The sequence below is a fragment of the Stegostoma tigrinum genome, chromosome 3 (assembly GCF_030684315.1).
Source record: "Stegostoma tigrinum isolate sSteTig4 chromosome 3, sSteTig4.hap1, whole genome shotgun sequence".
NCBI lineage: Eukaryota > Metazoa > Chordata > Chondrichthyes > Orectolobiformes > Stegostomatidae > Stegostoma > Stegostoma tigrinum.
Window position 1 is genome coordinate 100,991,446 of NC_081356.1, and position 21,090 is coordinate 101,012,535.

The window sequence follows — 21,090 nt, forward strand, 5'->3', positions numbered from 1 at the left end:
ACCAGGGGGACTCCTTTTTTATTTTTGTTGGGTGGAGTGAGTTTGAGGGCAGAAGAATGGGAAATGTAAGAGATGCGGTTGAGGGCATTTCGATCACAGTGGGGGAGTGGCAGTCCTCCAAATAGGAGGATATCAGGGATGTCCGGGTGTGTACTGCTCCATTTTGGAAGCAGATGCAACAGAGGTGGAGGAATTGGGAGGAGGGGGCAGAGTAGTGGTATGGCACACTGACCTTTACATTGCTGAGGCCAGACGCCAACTCTCTGACACCTTCTCCTACTGCCCCCTCAATTATGATCCCACCCCTGAGCACCAAACCGTCATATCTCAGACCATTCATAACCTCATCACCCCACCCACAGCCTCCAACCTCATTGTTCCCCAACACTGCACCACCTGTTTCTATCTCCTTCTCAAAATCCACAAACCTGACTGCCCCGGCCGACCTGTTGTCTCTGCCTGCTCCCGCCCCACTGAACTCAACTCTGCTTACCTTGATTCAGTCTTTTTCGCTCTAGTCCAGGAACTCCCCACTTACGCCTGGGACACCATTCACATCCTCCAAGACTTCCAATTCCCTGGCCCCCAACATCTCATCTTCACTATGAACATCCAATCCCTGTACGCTTGTATCCTCCACCCAGATGGTCTAAAAGCCCCCCATTTCTACCTCGCACACAGGCCCAACCAGTCCCCCTCTACCGATACCCTCATCTGCTTAACAGAACTTGTCCTTTCCCTGAACAACAACTCCTTTAACTCCTCCCACTTGCTACAGAACCACTGTTACCGATGTGGCCCCCTCTACATCGGGGAAACCAAGCGGAGGCTCGGAGACGTAACGAACCACTTCGATTTCCCCCTCCCACTCCTTGGACAACATGTTCACCCTGGGCCTCCTCCAGTGCCACAGTGATGCCACCCAAAGGCTGGAGGAACAGCACACACATTTCTCTTGGAACCCTGCACCCCAGGGGTGTCAATGTGGACTTTACGAGCTTCAAAATCTCCCCACTCTCGACCTCATCCCAAGACCAGCCCGGCTTGTCCCTGCCTCCTTGACCTGTCTGTGTTTTCTCCCATCTATCTGCCTCTCCCCCCTCACTGGCCAACTCCCATCCCAACTCCCTACCTATACTCACCTGTACTGGCTTCATCCCCACCCCCTTGACCTGTCCGTCTTCTCTACACCTATCTGCTCCTCTATCTATCTTGTATTATCACCTCCCCCCTCTCTATTTATTTCAGAGCCCCCTTCCCCTCCCCCATTTCTGAAGAAGGGCCCAGACGCAAAACGTCAGCTTTCCTGCTCCTCTGATGCTGCCTGTCCTGCTGTGTTCATCCAGCTCCAAACCTTGTTATCTTCCATTTATTTGGCAGCTTTCACTATCCCACATTTTGTACTGCAATGCTATCTTTTAGACAATTTGCCATGCTTTTCCACACTTTAGTCTTCTTTTTATTCCTTCAAATTGTCATCTTCATTCCCATGGTGAATTATTATCCAATGTGTGTTGGAAGTCTAACATATAGGATTAACCAGAGTCTGGTTGAGTTATAATTTCCTCAAAGTAATGAAGCAAGTTGATCGAGGTAGGATCATCTCAAAGCAGGCTGAACAGTATTACAGATTCAGTATAATATAATTGTGTTGAAGATCATTTCATCTTGCTTGTTTGGATCCCAGGAGAATAAAACTGTTTACAAATCTGGTCAGCTTGGATGCACTAAGACCAGCCACTGAGAAACATTGACAGAAAAGAAAAAGCACAGGCCTGGTTTATGACAAAGAATGGGTATGAGATCCATGTTCCCATATTCTACTGCATGCCTAACCTCAATTATACTGCTGTGGAGAGTGCTCATACCAGAAATCTCACTGTAAGGAGAGAAAATGGCAAGTGATTCTTTTGAGTTCCCACAGCAATGCTACATACAAGCAATAGGTAGTCAGTTTGTATGCTTGTCTGCAGCCAGTGTGGGGGTAAGTGCAGAAAAGAAGGCTTCTCCTAGAAAGATATGGTTGAGATTGCTAGAATCCTCTGTTCAGGTAATTTATTTTGAATGAATGAGACGTCTTTCCCTCATTAGGCTCATTGATTGATCAAAATATAACAGATAATGCAAGATTGAGAAGATTGATTGCAAAGGTTAATGGTCCAATGCGACTGGATAAAGAGGTCATTCAAGAGCAAGGCTGGCCAAACTTTTAACATGGGTGGGGGCAGATTTCAATGTTTGCTTTGTCCCATACTCAAGGAGCCAAAGAACAAATTTCAGAAATAAAAAATTGGTAGAACATTAATTTCAAGTTAAAGTTGAGCTATGAAAAAACATAACTCCCTCAAGCAAAAAAAAATTAAATTTATAATTTTAAAAATAATTCATGAAGATGACTACTAAAAAGTGCATGTTAGGTACAGAACTAATAAATTTATTGTGCCTTTTCACTTAAAGCAGAACTAGAGAAAGAGAGAAGGACTAGGTCCTAGTGGCTGCTGGAAAGGGAAGGAAAGTGGGGCCAATCTAAGCAATCCATCAAGTTTGCATCTGGTAATACACATTCTTTCAACTGCCTTTAACAGAATGCATGTAAGAGTGGGGGTGAAGCAGGTCTCATGTTAGCCTCTTCTTCCAGCCCAAAACGGGAATAGTTTTCTGAGGAGGGGGCAAGAGAGGGTGTAAGTGCACACACAGACAGACTCACTTACAAACACACTGTGAATCACATCCAGACAGTCACTCATTCACTCACTCACTTGCACACACACACTCACTCAGTTTCATCAGATTTTACGGAAGATTTCTTTCTATGACACCTAGCAAGATCAGTCTCTGTGTCTTACCAACTGCCTCATTAACTACCCCTACCCAACCCCTGTAATGCACCTGTTGCCCCATTTTTACCCCATCTTACCACTCACTGTTCCCAGAACAACTTGCCACTCACTGGTTATCTGGCAAAAGACTGGCACGCCAGGCACTCATACTTTTTTTTAAAGCATGTCGTGCACCTGGCAATCTGGCATTGCCCCTCAGTGGCAATGCAATGACACAACAGCCACAAAGTCACACTGCTCACATAGCTGATACAGCTGACACCCCTTCACACTTACAACACTTAACTCTAATCACTGTTTGAACCACCAGACCACACAAGCTACCTGTGCTTGTATGCAGCCAGTGTGGGGGTAAGTGCAGAAAATTAAGCACCTAAGCGCTGTCTCTAAGTCACCTCTGTTTTGTCTCCACTACCCACTAGACACTCAATCTTGTCACTGGCCAGTCAGGGGACATCACACACAGGCAAGCACTCAGACAATTCCAAACATGAGGCCTACCAAAAGCAAACATAAACAAATGATTAGAGGAGGCAGCTCACTTCCAAAATGCAAACCAACATCATAACCAATGACTGTTGTGATGGTCCGTTGCACCTAGCTTTCCTTTCCAGGAACCAGGTGGTCCTGTCAGGCTTATAGACATCAATGCAGCAGAGTTCTGACATGTACAAGGAGAACTTCCTCCTCCCCAGTGTCCTCACCACCCTCCTCAAAAGATTGCTCCCATTCCCCCAGGACTCAGCATAAAACACATCGCCTGCTCCAACTACACAGAGTACAGCATGCCAGGATGATGTGGTGGCATGTGACATGGGTTCAAATCCAACCCACAGCAGCTGGTTAAAATCCAAACTCAATTGAAGAAACTGGAACAAACAAAAGTTCGCCCAATGCTGATATTGTCGTAAAAACCCATTTGATGCACAAATGTATTTTAGGGAAGGAATCCTGCTGTCCTTACTTGGCCTGATTTACATGTAATTCTACACCCATAGTAATATAAAACATAGAACAAAGAACATTACAGCACAGTACAGGCCCTTCGGCCCCCGAAGTTGTGCCGACCTGTCATACCGATCTCAAGCCCATCTAACCTACACTATTCCATGTACGTCCATATGCTTGTCCAATGACGACTTAAATGTACCTAAAGTTGGCGAATCTACTACCGTTGCAGGCAAAGCGTTCCATTCCCTTACTACTCTCTGAGTAAAGAAACTACCTCTGACGTCTGTCCTATATCTTTCATCCCTCAATTTAAAGCTATGCCCCCTCGTGCTCGCCGTCACCATCCTAGGAAAAAGGCTCTCCCTATCCACCCTATCTAACCCTCTGATTATTTTATATGTTTCAATTAAGTCACCTCTCAACCTTCTTCTCTCTAATGAAAACAGCCTCAAGACCCTCAGCCTTTCCTCGTAAGACCTTCCCTCCATACCAGGCAACATCCTAGTAAATCTCCTCTGCACCCTTTCCAAAGCTTCCACATCCTTCTTATAATGCGGTGACCAGAACTGTACACAATACTCCAAGTGCGGCCGCACCAGAGTTTTGTACAGCTTCACCATAACCTCTTGGTTCCGGAACTCGATCCCTCTATTAATAAAAGCTAAAAGACTGTATGCCTTCTTAACAGCCCTGTCAACCTGGGTGGCAACTTTCAAGGATCTGTGTACATGGACACCGAGATCTCTCTGCTCATCTGTACTGCTAAGAATCTTACCATTAGCCCTGTACTTTGCCTTCCGGTTACTCCTACCAAAGTGCATCACCTCACACTTGTGTGCATTAAACTCCATTTGCCACCTCTCAGCCCAGCTCTGCAGCTTATCTATGTCTCTCTGCAACCTACAGCATCCTTCATCACTATCCACAACTCCACCGACCTTAGTGTCATCTGCAAATTTACTAGCCCATACTTCTACGCCCTCATCCAGGTCATTTATAAAAATGACAAACAGCAGTGGACCCAACACCGACCCTTGCGGTACACCACTAGTAACTGGTCTCCAGGATGAACATTTCCCGTCAACTACCACCCTCTGTCTTCTTTCAGCAAGCCAATTTCTGACCCTAACTGCTATATCTCCCACAATTCCATTCCTCCGCATTTTGTACAATAGCCTATTGTGGGGAACCTTATCGAACGCCTTGCTGAAATCCATATACACCACATCAACCGGTTTACTCTCATCTACCTGTTTGGTCACCTTCTCAAAGAACTCAATAAGGTTTGTGAGGCACGACCTTCCCTTCACAAAACCGTGCTGACTATCCCTAATCAATTTATTCTTTTCTAGATGATTATAAATCCTATCCCTTATAACCTTTTCCAACACTTGACCAACAAGTGAGGTAAGGCTCACTGGTCTATAATTACCAGGGTTGTCTCTACTCCCCTTCTTGAACAGGGGAACCACATTTGCTATCCTCCAGTCATCTGGAACTATTCCTGTAGACAATGATGAGTTAAAGATCAACGCCAAAGGTTCAGCAATCTCCTCCCTGGCTTCCCAGAGGTTCCCAGGATAAATCCCATCCGGCCCAGGGGACTTATCTATCTTCACCTTCTGAAGGATTTCTAATACCTCTTCCTTCTGAACCTCAATCCCACCTAGTCTAGTAGCCTGTATCTCAGTATTCTCCTTGACAACATTGTCGTTTTCTAGAGTGAATACTGTTGAAAAATATTCATTTCGCACTTCCCCTATTTCATCTGACTCCACACACAACTTACCACTACTATCCTTGATTGGGCCTAATCTTACTTGCGTCATTCTTTTATTCCTTAAATACCTATAGAAAGCCTTAGGGTTTACCCTGATCCTATCCGCCAACAACTTCTCATGTCTCCTCCTGGCTCTTCTGAGCTCTCTCTTTAGGTCTTTCCTGGCTAGCTTGTAGCCCTCAAGTGCCCTAACTGAGCCTTCACCTCTCATCCTAACATAAGCCTTCTTCTTCCTCTTGACCAGAGATTCCACCTCCTTTGTAAACCACGGCTCCTGCACTCTACAGCTTCCTCCCTGCCTGACAGGTACATATTTATCTAGAACACACAGGAGCTTTTCCTTGAATAAGCTCCACATTTCTAATGTGCCCATCCCCTGCAGTTTCCTTCCCCATTCTATGCTCTCTAAATCTTGCCTAATCTCATCGTAATTGCCTTTCCCCCAGCTATAACTCTTGCCCAGTGGTATACACCTATCCCTTTCCATCACTAAAGTAAACATAACAGAATTGTGATCGCTATCACCAAAGTGCTCACCTACTTCCAAATCTAACACCTGGCCAGGCTCATTACCCAGTACCAAATCTAATGTGGCTTCACCCCTTGTTGGCCTATCTACATACTGTGTCAGGAATATAGTTGACTCTTAAGTACTTTCTCAGCAATTATAGATGGGCAATAAATATTGGCCTAGCCAGAGACATCTGCAGCCTGTGAACAAATAAAACGAAATTCTAACCTGACCGTGATAATGGGATCTGCAGATGCTGGAGAATCCGAGATAACAAGGCGTGGAGCTGGATGAACACAGCAGGCCAAGCAGCATCTTAGGAGCACAAAAGCTACGTTTCGGGCCTAGAACCTGACCGTACAGGAGCAACCCACCCATTGTTCTGAACACATCAAGTTTTACATGCATTTTGGCATTGTGTCTGCCATTTCATCTGATGATATCAAAGTTCATAACAGAGTAAGTAGAATGAAAAAGAGTCTATACCTGAGAAAGTAGCCATTTGGCCCTGTTGGTTCAGTCTGGAACTTTCTGTTCCACAGTAACCTCTAAACTCTTTCTCTAAATCTATCAGCCTATTCTTCTATTATTTCTCCATCAAAACCTTCATTTAGCTTCTCCATTTACGACCCCAGGTATAACCCCGCCAGTTAATTTCACATTTTGATCAGTCTTTGTGTAAACAGCTTTCTCCTGAATTCCCCATTAGATTCCACTTTGTTATGACCTTATTAAGCATTGTACAGTGGGAAATACTTGATCAGCAGCGGCTGCTTAGACAGGAAACCGAAACACTTCCTTCCAGCAATCCTCGGTTCGCCTCAAGTGTTTTAGATGCAAACAAAACTGCAGCTAAAAGTCCAGAATTCCTGCAAAACGAACTAAGTTAAAATGGAATTGCAAATCCTTGCAATGAGCGAGGTTCTGGAAGAGCCTCTGCAAAAGTATTACACAAGTTTTGTGAAAAAGGAGCCAGGCGAAAAGGGTAAGAAGCGCACTTTACAGTTGATGCTGGAACAGCTTCTGGAGTTTATTCACAGTCGAGACGATTTGTTTGAGAATTGCTTCATCCAAGTGGGAAGTATTGCTGACGGAACGAAAGCCGAGGCTGTCGATGAACTTGATGTACTGATCCCCTTGCGGAAAGATAAACTCCGGGTTACTCCGAATGACCCGAGTTTGACTACATTCTCCATCGACGAGTATGTCAATGGCGGCTGGAGGTGCCTTTCTCATGATGAAACTGTCTCGAGACTGTATCATTTGGTAACAGAATACAAAGAGAAATATTACAAGGACGACCCTTCCTTTGCAGGTAAAAACCTAGTTCAGCCTATCAGTGTGAAGGGTAGCGAATAAATATTTAACATTTAATACCCAGTGCGGTGCCAGTGGGCCAACTGCATTCAATTCAGTAAAACACTCGAGAGTGGCGATTGACAGTAAAATCTCACGGGAGGGAGAGAAATTGGCGGAGGGACATTTTGAGAACAGATTGACCCTTTGGACTTTAGACAATATGCGGCTGAGCAAGACTGTTGCTCTGAAAAAAAATGACTGGGAAGCATTTTCCAGATTTGGTTTGTGGGGGTGAATTTTTAAAATCCTTTAATCGTCTCACTGATTGATCAGAGTAAAACTGTTACGGTAGGATTGTGCGGGTGTAATGCTACTGGAGGTTCATTCACCAATCTGTTGCCTGCAGCCCAGGGGTCACATTTCAGATTTTCTTTTGTCACGTCAGCTTTCAGGGCCTACGAACAAATTGCAGGAAGGTAGTAGACAAACAGGAGGCTGGAAGAACACAGCAAACCAGGCAGCATCTGGAGGAAAAGAAAAGTCAACATTTCAGGGATCTTCCCACCTCTCCTGATCCCCTTCCAGCCCCACCTCCTTCCTTCCATTCCATCTACTGACCCTCCCTTCCATCGACCAACAGGTCGTGCCTACTATGTGTCCACCTATCGCCACCTTTCCATTACCCCCCGCCCCACTTACTCTTTCGCTCCCTCACCCCACATCCAGTCCTGAAGAAGGGTAATACCCAAAACACTGACTGCTGCAGATGTTGCCTGGCCTGCTATGTTCTTCCTGCCTCCTGTTTGTCTACCTTAGACACCAGTAAATGCATTTTTTTTTGTCTCTGCAGAAAGATAGTGTTTGTCACAATGTTAAATCTGTATTTCAAAGTGAAACAGGATCATAGGAGCAGGAAAGCTGATGTTTCGGGCCTAGACCCTTGCTCAAGGTCTAGGCCCAAAACGTCAGCTTTCCTGCTGTGAAGCTGCTTGGCCTGCTGTGTTCATCCAGCTCTACACTTTGTTATCTCAGATTCTCCAGCATCTGCAATTCCTACTATCTTTCAAAGTGAAACTTGGGGTTTGAGGAAAACATAACTTATAGAGTCATACAGCATGGAAACAGGTTTTTCAGCCCAACAACTTATAACTAAACTAGTCCTACCTGCCTGTGCATGGCCCATATCCCTCCAAATGTTTCTTACACATGTACTTATCAAAAAGTCATTTAAATGTTGCAACTGTACCCATCATCTGGAAGTCCATACTACACACCAACCACTCTCTGTTCAAAACAATTGCCCTTTCATGTTCTTTTAGATCTTTCTCCTCTCGCGTTTAAAACATGCCCCAGTCTTAAAATCCCCCACCTTAGGGAAAAGACACCAGCCATTCTGTTTGCCCCTTATGATTTTGTAAAACCGCTGTTAGGTGATACCCCTGAATCTCCTACGCTGCAGTGAAAAAAGATCCCAGCCTATCCAACCCCTCCTTATGACTCAAGCTGTCCATTCTCAGCAACATCCTGGTAAAGTACTGCTGATGCTGGAGTCAGAGATAACATAGTGTGGAGCTGGAGGAACACAGCAGGTCAGGCAGCATTAGAGGAGCAGAAAAGCTGATGTTTTGGACCAAGACAAGAGTCCTGACCTGAAATGATAGCTTTCCTGCTCCTCTGATGCTGGCTCACCTGCTGTGTTCCTCCAGCTCCACACTGTGTTAGCAACATCCTGGTAAATCTGTTCTGAACTGTCTCCAGCTTAATAATATCCTTCCCAAAATAGAGCAAAAGAATGTGAAAGCTATAAATAGATAATTTAACAATAAGCAATTATGAAGAAAACCATTAGAAAGTGACATTAAGGGTGTCACAGTGGCTCAGTGGTTAGCACTGCTGCCTCTCAACACCGTGGATCCAGGTTTGATTCCAGTCGTGGGTGACTGCATGGAGTTTGTATTTTCTCCCATGTCTGCATGGGTTTCTTCCCACAGTTCAAAGACGTGCAGGGTAGGTAGATTGGCCATGCTAAATTGCCCATGGTATCCGGGGATGTGCAGGCTCCATGGATTAGCCAAGGAAATTTCAGGTTACAGGAATAGTGTAGGGAGGGTGTGTCTGAGTATCTTGCTGTTCAGAGAGTCGTTGTGTATTTGTTGTGTCAAATGGCCTGCTTCCACACCATTGGGAATCTATTATCCTAAGTATCAGAACTAACTGATAAAATGATTTTCATCTTTTCACATGAAGAATGGCTGGAGCTAGAAGCTGACTAGTTCCCAGTCCCAGGTAATTGCTAAGTAGTTGGATCCAACTATCACTGACCTTGTGTCTCACGGGACACACACTCCAAGCTGGTCTCAGCACATTTCATGTGAGGCTAGGAGTGAAACAAGTTGCCTTTGAGCCTACGTATTCCTCCTGTCTCAGCCCAGTATGTGCATAGGTTTTAGGGGAGTGAGCTGGAGATGGTAGGGGGAGGGTACATATATATGTCTAGTACCAAATCTCTCTTACACAGATACAGAGTCATTCTCACACACACACCACACAATCACACACATCTTCACATTCACATAACAGACTCACATGAACAGATTCACACATTTGCTCAGATATAAACTAAAATAAGGTGACAAACAAATAGACACATAGACAAACCCACTCACACACATGCAGCCTCATTCACTGACTTGGAGACTCACACAAGCAGACTCACATGAGATTTAATCATACACACAGACACATTCACTCTCACATAGGCACTCACTCACAAAGACCAACTCCTCACACAATGAACACAAATAAACGTACTGTACACATCCATTCACTCATAAACATGCACATACAAACACCTTTCCACCTATTTGAGTGCCAATTGCAAACTTGCTGAAATTACATTCATTTTCCTCACTCAGGTTATTAATTTATACCATAAGTAATTGTGACAGTAGCATTGATCCCTGTGGCACTCCACATGTTACAGGCTTCCAGCCTGAAAACTTCCCCATATCAACTTTTTGTCTTCTATTAATTAGTGAACCCTTTGTCCATGCTAATATACTACCTCCAACACCATTGGCTTTTATTTTAACACAAATGCCTTCTGAAAATTCAAATATATTATATTTACTGCTTCCCTTTTATCTAACATTCTAGTCAACATCATGGTTTCATGATATATTAAGTGAGGTTTATGTGTGATGTCTCATTGAATGTGCCTGTTGGAAATCCAAATGGATTATATCTACTGGTTCCCCTTTATCTATCCAGCTTATTTCCTCCTCAAAGAATTCTAGTAAATTGATTAGGTATGATTTCCCTTTCATGAAGCGATATTGACTCTGCTTGATTCGACTGTGGATGGAATCTTGTAGGGGCCTAAGTGATGTGGGCTATGGCAAAGTTTGTGGCAGAATTGAGTGAGCTGTCAGGCGAGACCTATCTTAGTATTTGGAGCAACTCACTGCATCTTTTATGCATTTGCCAAGCAGGGGGCTGTGTTTCTCACTAGGCAGCAGTGAGTTGCCAATTAAGAGGGATTATAGCGCGTTAAATATTTTATCAATGTTGCGACTTGCCCCAATAAATTTCAATTTCCTATTTTAACAAACAAGCTAGACATTGAGAATTCTTGACAAGAAAGTCAAAGCGGGCGTACCTGGTGACTCCAGCTCACTGCTGGTTGCGAGGAGCCTCTTTGTGACTTATTACCAAACAGCGTCACAGGGCACAATCCATGGCCACCAGGTGAAAGCTCCCCCCATTCACAGATATTTGGCCACCCCTCATGACTGTCGTGGCACCTCTCCAATCCACTTACGGAATGCTGAGGAAACGCAGACCGGCATTGCAGGGCATATCAGTGACTAACATTGAAATACTGCAGCAAGCACTCTTTGCTTACAGTGATTGGGACTCAGCTCTTGAATTGAATCAGGCTGTATCCCAGCTGTCTTACTGTGTACTCACAAAATTCTCACCTCCATGCTCATAGTATCTCTGCCTTGTCTTGATAATTACCTCAAGTCTCACTCAACCTGGCAGGTTGCATTTCTGCTTAGCAGCGCTCAGTCAACGGGATACACATCTTGAGGCTGGTGGCTTACTCAGCAAACACACTGCATGGCAAATGGGACTACATTAATTTAGGACATCTGGTCGGCATGGACACATTGGAGCAAAGGGTCTGTTTCCTTGCTGTATAGCTGTATGACTCTATGTGCAGCAAGCAAGCAGCAATGTCTCAAAGTCTTCGGGGAATCATTCTCCCCATTTTACAGGGGGGCATCCATCAGTCAGGGGAATTGACATAGTAAACCAAGGGCAGACCTGATACCAATCCAGGGATTGGCCATTGTCAGACATCCCATTGGGATGCCCTCAAGTAGGGGCCCCAATGTCTGGATGATGGTTAGTCCTGTAGCTTCCTTGCTGCCAACCTGTGGAGTAGGTCTGATGCAGTCATGGAGAAGTGCAGGTATCACTCAGGCCTGGGTACATCTCCTCAGGGCTGTCTGGTGAGGTCAGTTGAGAGGGAGGCCAATCTGTCCATTCAGAAATGAAGTGGAAAGAGTATTAAAAAGACTGACAAGGAGGCGGTTGCTGTGGGAAGGAAACTCAAGAGCCATCGATTGGGATTGGGGACTGCAGGCTAGAGAGGGAGGACAATGCCAGTTGTGAAGGAGAGCAACTATGTTTGCAAGTGGGGAATACAGTACAGCACAGATGGGAAACAGGTATATGTGGAAACAGGGTTGATCCATGGTAAGGAGCACACTGGCTCCAAGGCAGAGGCAGTATATGACCACACCTGGCGTGGGCACTTACGTGGTAGGGGTTTGGAGGGAATTGGTGTTTGGGGAAATGACTGTCACTCAGATCTGAATTTCCTGTTTTATATATATCTTTCCTGTTGTATATATCTTTCTGAAAGTGTCATTTATTAGGATGATTGACTTGCCTGTAGATTATCCATCTGGTGTCTTATGTATTTAACTAATAATGAACTTGTGTTAACAGTCAGAAAAAAGACGGTCATAGCTGCAGCTTTGCCGCTGAAGATTGACTGGATAAAAATTGATTTGGTGCTCTGCATTAAAAATCCCCTTCAGTTCTCTGACATGAAATGGCCTTTTCCAAAATGGCTGAATGGTCAGTCCAAGTGGCTGACCTGTCAACAACAAGAATCTGTCAGACAAATGGGGATAGACATGACATGTCATGGAATACTCTGGAGGTAAATGAAGTAATTGTATTTGCCACATCAAAGTTTGCTTGATTAGAATGAAAAAAGTGAATTGGTGATGTTATAAGAAATAAGAAAAACATAACCATTAGTCTGATAACTTTTGCACTGTGCACACTGGGAGATTACTTGCTATAATATCAGTAAATAATAATATTATTATTATTATTATCCTTATTAATTGGGGTGTCACAGCTGGGGCTGTGGGTTGGGGTATTTAAATTAACCTCTTTGAAACTTAGGACACAGTAGACCACCCTATTCTGCTCCAACATGTCTGTTTTCTAGCTGTGTCCTCATTTGCTTCTAATCTTTACCAAATGATCACAGCCCAAGGACCTTCAGTAATTGCAAGGATTATAACATGTATATTACAGAAACAGGTCACTCAGCCCAACTAGCCCACACTAGTGTTTATGCTACACCTGGATCTCTTTACATCCTGCTTTGTTATTCTATGTCATGATTGGTTACACTTTCTGTCTTTTGGGTCTCCCAAGGATACAAGACCTACTCCTCACTACATACTACTCCTAAGTAACACTTCACAGGGATGGAGTCAGGTCACTGAAGACACCCAGTTCTGCACCTCTGTTAATCTCTTCACTGCCTCTGTATTGTAGGACACATGACAGCCCTTTTGCTCAACACAATGAGTTGCAATTACCTCCAGCTGGAAACTGAAAAGTCTGAAATTCTAGTCATGGTCCACACCACAAATCTAAACACAACAGGATAAATTCAAACCTTTCCCCAAACACGGGCTCAGATTCAATCAAATGTGTTAAATCTAAAACTCTCAAAACTAAATTGTGATCATCAAAAAATCCGTCTACTCACATCTTCATAATTTTACCAATACCCTCTATATTCGCATATCTCCACTGGAGTTTCCATCTCATTGCAATGTTGGCCTCCCATCAACCACCCTCTATAAACTCAACTTATCCAACTAACCATATCTTATTAGCACCAGTCTCAGTCACTTAATATTCTCACTAAAATATGTTTCATACCAACCCTCCAATACTGCATAAATTTCTAATTCTCATATTTATGCACTTTCCTAAGTCTATACTTTCTCGAGGCTATAATTCTCATTTCCCACAAAATCTACACTCTCACAACTCTGACCTTGTGAATCTTCTCTCCTACTACCTAGAGGGTTCTATGGTATTGAGTCCACATCCTTAATCCCCTCTTCCCTATTATTTCACCTTTTTAACATTCTCTTTAAAAATGACACTTTAAGCTTCACGTTTGTTCAAGTTATATCCTTATTTGCCTTAGGATCTATTTTGATTACTCCTTTGCAAAGTACTTTGTGTTTTTGTTCTTACATTTTGGGTACTAAAAAAAATGCAAGTTATTGTTGTTATTGACTCTTTAGTTTAATCTTGAAAATGTAGGTAATTAACACATTCAATGACTGACTTTGTGGTGACATTAATTAGAGATTGATTAATGCCACAATTACAGAACCAAATTGTGCAGTCATTCAGTAAACAGTTATAACCAGATGATTCATAGTGAAAGTTACCACTATGCATTGTTGTTTCAAAAGGCCATCCTTCTCAAGGATCGATGCTTATTTAATTGGTGTAATTGATAGCAAAGGTGGTTATCGGAAGAAAGCCTTCAAAATCTTAAAATCTCTCAATGGCTACGATTGGACAGTGGATCAATTATGCGAAAACTACCAGGGAAAAAGCCGACCTTTTCTTGGGTCCTTCATGATGAAGGTAGGTTTTTCATTCATTTTAATACTTTAATTTACAAACCACTTTGTTTGTATTCTCACTGTTTCTCTCCTTTGCAGATTCTCTATTTACTTGCTAGGGAAAAGTATCCAGAATCTCATCACTGGGATACACTGGGAAGGTCATTTTGCAACTTCTTGGACGTTTTAAACCAATGCTGTAATGAGAAGCGCCTGGATCATTATTATCAAATAAACAACAACCTCTTTGAACGTGTTGCTAATGAAACCTTCATATGGTTACAAAAAAAAATTCGCAATATTCTGGAAAATCCAGAAGAGGAGCTTTCCTGAACTGTTTGGAAGAAAAAAGAACATAAAGGTTTAATTAAATACCAGGACAAAAGGAATACACTATACTTTAATAATCTATTTGCTTCAATTAACTAACTTGTTAACTAATAGTTAGTTTGTCGTAAACTAATAGCTTAAACTAATTTTCTTGAATTAAATATCTTGTTTGCAATTTGTAAACCAATGGCTGCTAGAATTGCCTTAGGCATTACCCCCCATTCATCTACATTAAAGTAAAAGTAAACTCGCCATAGTTTCACCAGGCCATAGAATTGCTACCTCATTAAGGAGATGGCTGGTGGTGGTTTAACATGAGGGTCACCACACCTCAGGTGGGGGGAGAGGCTGATGAAGAGAGTCCTTCACAGTAACCTCCACCATTGTAGGAATTGAAGTCATGTTGCTGGTATCATTCTGCATTGCAAACCAACTGCCCAGTCAACTGAGCTAACCAGTCCCCTTATCTTAGTCATAAAATCCCTACCGTGTTGAAGCAGACCATTCAGCCCATCAAGTCCACACCAACCCTCCGAAGAGCGTCCCACCCAGACCCACACCCCCATATCCTTGTAACCCTGCATTTCTCGTGGCTAATCCACCTAGCCTAGGTATCCCTGGACACCGTGGGTAATTTAGCATGGCCAATCCACATGACCTGCACATCATTGGACCTTGGGAGGAAACTGGGGCACCTAGATGAAACCCATGCAGACTCAGGGAGAGCATGTAAACTCCACACATACAGTCACCCAACGGTAGAATGAAACTCGGGTCCCGGGCACTGTGAGGCAGCAGTGCCAGCCACTGACCCACCACACTGCCCCAGCTGCTTTAGTTCTGATAATTACTAAAGAATACATAAAGTCAATATTACAGCTAATAATTGGGAGAATTTCTATCTTTGTTATCACCCAAACCCCAATGTGGCCGTTTGTAAACTGTTTCTTGTGTATTATACAGCAGGCTGCATTTTTCTGCAGCATTTCAAATCCAACATTGGGGTTTATTTGAGGCCTGAACCCAAACTAGTCTTCAAAGTGCTCAAAGGTATGATTTTACCTGAGGCGTGCTCCTCTATTTGGACTGTTGTACTGTTCTATTTCTTTCTCTAAGCACAATCAACAATTTAACAACACCATAATCAGATCTTTATCTTCAACAAGCTAATGATCCAAAGTTCAATAAAATTACTCAATTCAGTCAACGAATTTGATTCCACTTGATTAAATAATGAAGTGTGTAGCTGGATGAACACAGCAGGCCAAGCAGCATCTCAGGAGCACAAAAGTTGACGTTTCAGGCCTTAACCCTTCATCAGAGAGGTTGGGTCTAAGCCCGAAATGTCAGCTTTTGTGCTCCTGAGATGCTGCTTGGCCTGCTATGTTCATCCAGCTACACACTTTATTATCTTGGATTCTCCAGCATCTGCAGTTCCCATTATCTCTCTCCACTTGATTAGATGTGTTTTATTGTTGAGTGGGTGGCTCAGAGGGCAGCACCATGATTTGTCATTTCAGACTGACAACAGTATTTGATCAAAATACATACTAATTTGATGTGATCTTTGCACAAGATGCATGCTCACACCAGATTACAATACATGAAAAGAAAAATGATGCAGGTTTTAGACATTGTGCACCCAAGAAGATTTATTTGTTTTCATCTCAATCTCTCTCAATGTTACCGTTTAATTACTATGAATATGTCCAGATAATATGTTCCAGAACTCTGAAACAAGAAGAAGATCCTAAAGACCTTTCAATTCCCTCAGCTTCTCAATTTTACCAAAGCATTCCTATTCAGCAGAAGTGAGAGCTGTTTTAACTTACAATGTGCTGATCCCATAAACAACCCAGGCACTGAGACTGAGAATTTACATATCCATGTCCATGTCCACATTTTCTGTTCAATCAAGGATAGCGTGGGTGGAAGCCCATTGAGAGGGCAGTCAGCAGCCCTGTGACAAGTGGTTGGTGCTGCTGAGGCAGAAGGATGAACATAACACTGACCAAAAAAAACTGAAAATTTAAAATGTAAAAGAATACCCATAGGTGTTGTGCCCATTTGTGTAGGGAGGAAAACCTACTATAGGAGTCGTTAATGATCTGATTGCAACCTTCTTAATTGAGTGGCTCATTCATTGAACCTTGCAGTGAGAGGCAGTACCACTTGACCTCTGGTCTGTCCACAGAAGGTCACTTCTACATTGCTGCCAGCCTTTGGACTCACCAAAGGTCCACACTGATGGGATGAAAATACCATCTGCCTCTGCAAATGGCCCATAATTGCAACCTTCATTGAGTTCATTTGCTGTCCATCTCTGTGGGTAGTTCAAATGGCAGCTACCTCGACAAACTGACCAACAGGTAGGACAGCAGAATGGGGATTCCACAGTGTGCTCGACTGTTTGTTTCCCAGTGGCACCACCTGCCTCTCCCCACCACAATCTGATACCTGAGGCTACATGAATTCTAGCCATTTTCTTTCACGCAGTAGTACTAAATTATTACAGCCTTTGTCAAAAAAAGGATCAAAGAACTGAACCCCAGAGGTGAGGTAAGAATGCCCGCTGCTGAAATCAAGGTTTGACTGAACCTGATGCATCCACAATCTCATCAGTTATCTCTGTACTCAGTTACATCAGGGAACCCAAGCAATGGGAATCGGGGTGAAACTCTCTGCTGGTTGGAGTCATACCTGGCACAATGGGAGATGGTTGTGGTTGATGATTAGGCATCTCAGTTCCAGGACACCTCTTAGAATAGCATCCTTAGCCAAACCATCTTCAGTTACTTCATCCGTAAATTTTCCTCCATCATTAGGTTAGAAGTGGGGTTATTTGCTGATGATTACATAATGTTCAGCACCATTCTCAGTTCCTCAGATTTTGAAGGAGTATATTTCCACATAGCAAGACATGGACAACAATCAGGCTTGTCCTGAGAAGTGGCAACCAACAATTGAGCTGCATAAGTTGCTAGGTGTTAACAATCTCCAATAAGAGAGAATCTAACTGTCTTCCTTTGACATTCAACATCTTTACCATCATGGAATACCCTACTATCAATATTCTGGGGGCCACCCTTAACCAGAAACTGAACTGCAGCTCGGTCACTGTGTGTGCAGTGACGCGAACCAAGTTTGTGGACTGGATGAGGGTGCATCTTAGGGAACTTCACTTACTATCTTAGCATTCACTCTGAGCCAACCTGGATGCTCACAACATCCCTGTTTTACGAAGTATTGTCTTGCCTTGTCTTTTTATGCTTTGCCTCCTCAGCTAGAAGTTACACTGATTTCATAAGATAGCATTATATATCTTCTCTGTCTAACAGGTTTAACCTCAGGAGAATGGGGTCAAGAAACATTAGCAGCCAGGATCGAATAGTGGAGTAGTCTCAATGGACTAGATGGCCTAATTCTGCTCCTATATCTTATGATCTTACTTTTGTTAATTTCCATCCAAATGCAGGCTGTGGCCATCTTGTTAAAGATCAACATGTGCAATTAGATTCACTACAGTGTGGAAACAGGTCCTTCGGCCCAACAAGTCCACACCACCCCTTGAAGCATCCCACCCAGACCCATCCCCCTATAACCCACACACACCCAACTTCTGATACCTATACTGCAAACAGAACTCTCAACTGCACTGCAGCATTGCAGTCTCTGGGATTGTCTGGCACCCTTGATCTTGAGCCATTCTGCCTAGGTCAAAAAACCAATGATTTATAAGGAAACCATGTTGTCAATTGGTTAAGTATTAAGTAATATCAATCAAAACAAGGAAACACAATACTGCAAGCAATTTCCAAAGTAACACTTATGGACATGCATATAACTAAAGAAAAATTATGTCATTCCGGTGAGAATATGCAACACTTTTCATAGCGTCATCATTTAGATAGTGAATGCTGCTACATGATGCCACTCAGAAAATTGAAGTAAAACCCAAAAAAGTGGGGCAACAACGAAATTAATGTATCAAAATAAAACAGGGAAATAATAGAAGATAGTATATGACTAATTAGCAAAACCAAATTGTTTCATGTGAAATAATAGACAAGGTAACAGCAAACTGTGAACCAACTGAAGATGAGTAGAATGTTACACTGTATTTAAGAAAGGCAGGAGTGAACAAACACCTAAACATAGGTTTGTCAATTCAAGATCAGTCTAGAAAAAGACATAAGTATCTGCTGTTAGGGATCAAGTAATGGAGCACCCGGAAGAAATATGTTTTATCAGAAAAAGGTTTGTTAAAAGTGGGTTGAATTAATTTCATTCACATCTCGGCTCCAAGACCACTGAGCAGGAGTTCATCGGGGTAGTGTCCTTGGCCCAACTGTCTTCAGATACTACATCAATTACTTTAACTCCATCATTAAGGTTAGGAGTGGGGATGTTCACCAATAATTGGGGTGGCACGGTGGCTCAGTGGTTGGCACTGCGGCCTCTCAGCCCCAGGGACCCAGGTTCGATTCCAGCCTCAGGCAACTGTCTGTGTGGAGTTTGCACATTCTCCCCGTGTCTGTGTGGGTTTCCTCCGGGTGCTCTGATATCCTCCCACAGCCCAAAGATGTGTAGGCTAGGTGGGTTGGCCATGCTAAATTGCCCGTAGTGTTCAGGTGTGTGTGGGTTATAGGGGGACGGGTCTGGGTGGGATGCTTCAAGGGGTGGTGTGGACTTGTTGGGCCGAAGGACCTGTTTCCACACTGTAGTGAATCTAATTGCACATGTTGTTCTTTAACAAGCTGGCCACAGCCTGCCTTTGGATGGAAATTAACAAAAGTAAGATCATAAGATATAGGAGCAGAATTAGGCCATCTAGTCCATTGAGACTACTCCACTATTCGATCATGGCTGATAATGTTTCTTGACCCCATTCTCCTGCTCACCCCATAACCCTTGATCTTCTTACTAATAAAAAATTGTCTATCTCTGCCTTGAATACACTCAATCACTTGGCCTCCACAGCCCTAAACAGCAATGTGTTCCACAGATTCACCACCCTCTGGCTGAAGAAATTCCTTATCATCTCGGTTCTGAAGGGTCATCCCTTCACGCTGAGACTATGCTCATAGTCTCTCCCACCAGTGGAAATATCTTCTCCATGTCCAATCTATCCAGGCTTTTCAGTGTGCAGTAAGTTTCAGTGAGATGGCCCCTCCTCCTTCTAGACTCCATTGAGTACAGACCCAGAGTCCTCAACTGCTTCTCATTTGGCAAGCCTCATCCCTGGGATCATTCAAATGTGGTTTAACAGCTTCAGCAGTACATCTCTGCAATGTGTTCTGGCCCTCTTGAAATGAAAGCTAACATTTCATTTATCTTCCTAATTGCCAACCGAACCTGCATGTTAACCTTAAGAGAATCCTGAACTCTGACTCCTAAATCCCTTTCTGTTTCAGATTTCCAGAATCTTTCCCTAGCCAAGCTGTTCCAGTGCAGTACCAGCACTGGCATCTACCCAGCAATGTGGAAAATTGACCACGTATGTACTGTACATAAAAAGCAGGACAATTCCAATCTGACCAATTCCTGAGATAACAAGGTGTAGAGCTGGATGAACACAGCAGGCCAAGCAGAATCAGAGGAGCAGGGGCTGACATTTAGGGCCTAGACCTTTTCTGAAGAAGGGTCCAGGCCCAAAATGTCAGCTTTCCTGCTCCTCTGATGCTGCTTGGCCTGCTGTGTTCCTCCAGTTCTACACCTTGTTGTCTCAGATTCTCCAGCATCTGCAGTTCCTACTATCTCTGATCAATTACTGTCCCATCAGACTACCCTCAATCATCTATCAAGTGGAAGGTATCATCAAAATTGCTATCAAGCAGCAGATGCTCAGCAATAACCTGCTCAGTGACACTCAGTTTGTGTTCTGCCAGGGCCACTCAGCTCCTGACCTCATTATAGCCTTGGTTCAAACATGAGCAAAAGAGCTGAATTCCAGATAGGAGTGACAGCCAAGTTGCAGGGGAAATCTCTCTACTGGTTGGACTCATACCTGGCACATAGGAAAATGATTATGGTTGTTGCGGGTCTGTCATCTCAGCCTCAGGATGTCTCTGCAGGAGTTCCTCAGGGTAACATCTTAGGTTCAACCATCATCAATTGCTTTATCAATGACTTTCTGTCCATCATAAGGTAAGAATTGGGGATGTTCACCAACGATTATACAATGTTCAGCACCATTCATGACTCCTCAGATACTGAAGCAGTCCATGTTCAAATGCAACAATATCTGGACAATGTACAACCTCGGGCTGACAAGTGGCATATAGCACTCGTGCCACACAAATGCCAGGCTATGACCATCACCAAAAAGAGACAATCTAACCACTGTCCCTTGCCATTGAAAGGTGTTACCATCACTGAGTCCCCCACTATCAACATCTTTTGTGGTTAACATTT

At 43.4% G+C, this 21,090-nt stretch overlaps 2 protein-coding genes across 6 annotated transcripts in view; one reads left to right on the forward strand and one right to left on the reverse strand.

Moving 5' to 3' along the window:
* The window catches only part of fam151b (family with sequence similarity 151 member B), a 76,526-nt gene that overhangs the window by 15,083 nt on the left and 40,353 nt on the right, over positions 1–21,090 (reverse strand). For 2 of the 5 annotated variants that reach the window (XR_009445591.1, XR_007247138.2), the window contains one exon: positions 6,569–7,905. The exons of 2 other annotated variants lie outside the window; for them this stretch is intronic. The gene's annotated coding sequence lies outside the window, so the exon portion shown is untranslated. The remainder of the gene's footprint in view (positions 1–6,568; positions 7,906–21,090) is intronic. One more of the 5 variants, XR_009445592.1, reaches the window with a different exon arrangement.
* Positions 6,870–15,879, forward strand: LOC125450730 (protein mab-21-like 3). The gene is made up of 4 exons (XM_048526805.2): positions 6,870–7,397; positions 12,401–12,617; positions 14,191–14,368; positions 14,446–15,879. Exons 1-4 carry the CDS (start codon positions 6,974–6,976, stop codon positions 14,677–14,679), a joined length of 1,053 nt encoding a protein of 350 aa, XP_048382762.1. The 5' UTR covers positions 6,870–6,973; the 3' UTR covers positions 14,680–15,879.

What these genes read in the sequence shown, in the direction of transcription:
- LOC125450730 (XM_048526805.2), top strand. Translation starts at nt 6,974, where the DNA reads ATGGAATTGCAAATCCTTGCAATGAGCGAGGTTCTGGAAGAGCCTCTG. An exon ending in GGACGACCCTTCCTTTGCAG is followed by an intron (nt 7,398 to 12,400) that starts GTAAAAACCTAG and finishes TTGTGTTAACAG; the next exon opens with TCAGAAAAAAGACGGTCATA. An exon ending in TGTCATGGAATACTCTGGAG is followed by an intron (nt 12,618 to 14,190) that starts GTAAATGAAGTA and finishes TTGTTTCAAAAG; the next exon opens with GCCATCCTTCTCAAGGATCG.